The sequence below is a fragment of the Octopus sinensis genome, linkage group LG29 (genome assembly GCF_006345805.1).
Source record: "Octopus sinensis linkage group LG29, ASM634580v1, whole genome shotgun sequence".
Classification (NCBI taxonomy): domain Eukaryota; kingdom Metazoa; phylum Mollusca; class Cephalopoda; order Octopoda; family Octopodidae; genus Octopus; species Octopus sinensis.
In genome coordinates, this window is record NC_043025.1 from 4,575,385 (window position 1) to 4,580,384 (window position 5,000).

General features: G+C 40.3%; 2 protein-coding genes across 4 annotated transcripts in view; both read right to left on the reverse strand.

Moving 5' to 3' along the window:
* LOC115226058 (malonyl-CoA-acyl carrier protein transacylase, mitochondrial) overlaps window positions 1–4,954 on the reverse strand; it is a 13,075-nt gene extending 8,121 nt beyond the window's left edge. The window contains exons 1-2 of one of the 2 annotated variants that reach the window (XM_029797033.2): window positions 4,766–4,954; window positions 1,450–2,281 (exon numbers count right to left, since the gene is read on the reverse strand). In XM_029797033.2, the coding sequence (XP_029652893.1) occupies window positions 1,450–2,274 (825 nt within the window). In that variant the 5' untranslated portion in view covers window positions 2,275–2,281; window positions 4,766–4,954. Of the gene's footprint in view, window positions 1–1,449; window positions 2,282–4,538; window positions 4,559–4,765 lie in introns of those variants that run through there. The other variant, XM_036514900.1, reaches the window with a different exon arrangement.
* LOC115226061 (MARVEL domain-containing protein 1-like) overlaps window positions 1–5,000 on the reverse strand; it is a 347,770-nt gene that overhangs the window by 172,324 nt on the left and 170,446 nt on the right. The gene's annotated exons all lie outside the window — the stretch shown is intronic.

Here is a 5,000-nt window from a genome sequence, read left to right on the forward strand (position 1 = left end):
AGGTGGTGTACAAAAAAAAAACAGATGTATTAGTATAATGCTCAGGAATAGAAAAAGTCTTTTACGTTTCGAGTCTACGCTCTTTACAGAAAGGGACACAGAAAAAAACAAGGAGAGAAAAAAATGTGGTGTAGTGGCTACCGATCTAAATTTTACTGAACTTATACATACATACATACATACATACATACATACATACATACATACATACATACATACAATATATATATATATATATATATATAGCGAGGAGTGGCTGTGTGGTAAGTAGCTTGCTTACAAACCACATGGTTCCAGGTTCAGTCCCACTGTGTAGCACCTTGGGCAAGTGTCTTCTACTATAGCCTCGGGCCGACCAAAGCCTTGCGAGTGGATCTGGTAGACGGAAACTGAAAGAAGCCCGTCGTATATATGTATATATATGTATGTGCGTGTGTGTTTGTGTGTCTGTGTTTGTCCCCCCAACATCGCTTGACAACCGATGCTGGTGTGTTTACGTCCCCGTCACTTAGCGGTTCGACAAAAGAGACCGATAGAATAAGTACTAGGCTTACAAAGAATAAGTCCTGGGGTCGATTTGCTCGACTAAAAGGTGGTGCTCCAGCATGGCCACAGTCAAATGACTGAAACAAGTAAAAGAGTATATATATATATATATATATATATATGTATATAAGTTCATTAACATTTAGATTCAGATGAATATGGTACTTAAAGTTGAAGGCACCAGAATTTAGTATGATATTCATCATCATCATCGTTTAACGTCCACTTTCCATGCTAGCATGGGTTGGACGATTCAACTGGGGTCTGGGAAGCCCGAAGGCTGCACCAGGCCAGTCAGATCTGGCAGTGTTTCTACAGCTGGATGCCCTTCCTAATGCCAACCACTCTGTGAGTGTAGTGGGTGCTTTTTACATGCCACCGACACAGGTGCCAGACGAGGCTGGCGAATGGCCATGCTCGGATGGTGCTTTTTATGTGCCACCGGCATGGAAGCCAGGCGAGGCTGGCATGGCCACGATTGGATGGTGTTTTTTATGTGCCACCGACACAGGTGCCAGACGAGGCTGGCAAACGGCCATGCTCGGATGGTGTTTGTTACGTGCCACCAGCACGGAGGCCAGGCCACGATCGGATGGTGTTTGTTACGTGCCACCAGCACGGAGGCCAGTCGATGCGGTGCTGGCTATGGCCACGTTCGGATGGTTCTCTTATGTACCACCGGCACTGGTACCACAAACTACAAATTCCATTGATGTTGATCGATTTCGATTTTGATTTGATTTTTTGATTCTTTGATTCTTTATATTATCCATATAATTTTAAATAAGATGATTATAATCAAGGCAGTGCTCCAGCATGGCCACAGTCAAATGACTGAAACAAATAAAAAAAACTTTAACGAAAGAAAAGGAAACAAACAGAAAAAGGGATTTGCGTACAAACCTCTGGGTTTTCTTCCTGCAACCATTCGACTGCAGCCAGCGACGTGACCATCACTGCTGGTTGACAAACAACAGTTCGGTCAAGTTCTGACTGGGGTCCTTCCAGACACAGTTTAAGCAGATCATAACCAAGTATTGAGCTAGCTATTTCGTACATCTCTCGACACCGCTGATGACCATCGATGAGCTTCTTACCCATGCCTACAAACTGGCTCCCTTGACCAGGAAACAACAGAATGCTCGTGGTCTCAGGGTCGACAGACGGACGGACAGCAAAGCGTTCCTGGCTCTGATACCATTTCATGTATTCTTCCTTATCGGATGGAAATTCAGGTTGTTCAGCCACATTTGGCTCACTACCAGGCCTGCGTGAGATCGCTTTAGGGTCAGTTTTCAGGAATTCTTTCAAGGCGCTATCCATATTACTCGAACCTTCAAATGACGGACTATGGCCCTGTTGCCGTGTCTTCTCTTTCTTTCTTCTTGTCTTCTTGTCTTTGACAAAGTCATGGAAATATTCCTCACTCTGCAGCTTTGGTTTCTTCTTGGATTTTTCTAGAATCTTCTCTTGACGCTTCAGTTTCCTGCTAGAGACATACTCTGATGGTGATGGTGTTGGCGGCTTTGCCAATGATGATGATGGTGATGCAGAATCTTCAGCTTTACTCTCCACATTTTTATCCTCGGCACTCTTGTCGCCATGGTAACCATCTCGTCTCCCGTCTTCCGTGTAAAACCGGTTAGAACCGGTTGTTTTCTTGAGAACATGGAGCCAATTTCGATCCCGTGGTGACACCAGACGTGAAAATATACCACGGACAGCCATTGAGGATCTACAGAAGAGTTAAAAAGTAGTTTTAGTAGTAGTAGCAGATGTAATATAACAGTGGTGAATGCAGTAGTAGTAGTGAAATTAGTTGTAGCAATAATAGTAGTAGTGGTGGTAGCAGCAGTAATTTTTTAAGAATTCTACTGAAAGCCATATTTTACATAGAAGTGATAAACACGAAGGGACAAAATCATACACCAAAACATCTGATATTTTATTTATATTACTACTACTACTATTATTATCATTATTATTATTATTATTGGGTGAGAGAGCAGTGCATGCCATCAAAGTGACACTGGGGTAAAATATACGAAGCCCAGTATACCCATCATGACCACCCGTCTGATAAGGGTACACCAGGCACATGCATCACAACCATATGTGCACGACATGGTGATCTCATATCAATATAAACAGCGCATGACCTTGCAGGTAGGGCCCAGTTTGAATTTTCTTCTGGTCGAGTAGCCCATCCTGCTCAAAAGGTCCCTGAATAAGGGTTGCTTTAGGATGATGAACGAAACACCCATGTTTCCAGAGGTGAATTATTCAAACCCCAAAGAATCCCTCTCAACACATGGCTATGATGCTCCCCCACTACTTCTGCTTGTGATCAGAGATGCACATATCGTCAGCCACTAAGGGACATGCTCAAGTGGTTAAGGTCAAACAACTGACAAGCAAATCTGTGGTATTGAGCAGAATATTTGCTGTAGCCCATCTTTTATACCAACACAAAACAATGTACATGATAACACTTCCAATCAGTTAAGATCAGAAGCCATGAGAGCCACTGCCTGGTACTGCATCAGGGCATTTTTTTTTTTATTTTTTTTTTATTATTATTTTTTTTTTTTTTTTTTTTTTTTTTTTTTTTTTTTATTATTATTATTATTATTATATTATTATTATTATTATTATTATTATTATTATTATTATTATTATTATTATTATTATTATTATTATAATAATAATAATAATAATAATAATAATAATAATAATAAAGGCAGCAAGCTGGCAGAATCGTTAGCACGCCGGGCGAAATACTTAGCGGTATTTCATCTGTCTTTACATTCTGAGTTCAAATTCCACCGAGGTCGACTTTGCCTTTCATCCTTTCAGGGTCGATAAAATACGTACAAGTGAAAAAACACTGGGGTTGATATAATCGACTTGTCCACTCCCCCAAAATTTCTAGCCTTGTACCTATAGTAGAAAGGATTATTATTATTATTATTAAAAGGAGAAAGGGGCTCTCTTCCCCACTTTTGACCAGACTCCCGTGGCTTTTTTCCACCAGGAACCTTTCGAAGCGTCTCCCCCTATTGGGAGTTTTTCATTGTTAAATATTTTCGTTATTATACTGTTTTTTACACGGATTTTCAAATCGACCCCAGTGCGTAACTGGTACTTAATTTATCGACCCCCGAAAAGATGAAAGACAAAGTCGACCTCGGCGGAATTTAAACTCAGAACGTAAAGGCGGGCGAAATACCACAAAGTATTTCGCCCCTTTGTGACTTTCGTCCTGTGTTTTTGTCCCTTTATGTTACAATTAATTTTTGTCAGCACTTGTGGCCAATAAAAGAATTAATTATTATTATTATTATTAGCGATCTTTCGTCTCTAGTAGACCTTTCCGTCGATTTCCGTAAAAAAAATTTTTTACATATGGGCTTGCGGGAACTTTTGAAGTAATATACATACATATACACATACACCGAGTAAAAATTTCAGTTATCTCTTTCTTTCACACATTACTCTGTCTCTTCACACACACTAACAGAAGCACTTCACTTACACAACATACTGTCTGTCTCCCACACCCCATCAAACACACACACATGTACATCAATGCTTCACATGCACGGTAACTTCAAAAGAACTTCCCTCGTCATACAATCGCTTTCTCTTAGTCTCTTTCGCTCTCATTACTTCAAAAGTTCCCGCAAGCCCATATGTAAAAAAAAAAAATTTTTTACGGAAATGGACGGAAAGGTCTACTAGAGACGAAAGATTGCCTTATTATTATTATTATTATTAGAGTGCGAGCCAGCACGTCAAAGAAAATGCTCAACGGCATTTCTTCTCTCTGTATGTTTCGAGTTCAAACTCTTCCGAGATCGACTTTGTCTTTCACCCACCTCGGGCCTTGTGCTTATAATAGAAACGTTTTTGTTATTAAAGATGTGAAACGGCTTTAGTAACACAATTCTTAAAGCAATGGACGAAATGCCTTGAGGTATTTAGTTATTCACCTTCATGCTATGTGTTCGAATTCCGTTGTGGTCGACGAACCAGCTGAGCAATGGAATCGATAAAATAAAATAACAGTTGAGCACTGGGGGGTCGATGTCATCGACTAAAACCTCTCTCCTAAAATTCTAAGCTTTTGCGCCTAAGTCTGATACAATAATTAATAATAACGATGACAGGAATATAGAATTAGATAACGTAGAATGGAATGAAATAATATAAAACTTGCCGAATGTCTTCGATTTAATGCCGAAGATATATGGTTTGTTGTTGTCGTATGACCTTCAGATTCAGAGACAGCGGGTAGAAACATTCATGGTTCTTCGAGACAGAGACGGGTGTCGGATGAAGGAACACAACATCAGACAGCAGGAAGCACGTGGAAGGAGGGATTTTAGAGTTATCTCTCCCTGGATATATATATATCGTCCTGGCAGAATCGTTAGCGCACTGGGCGAGATACT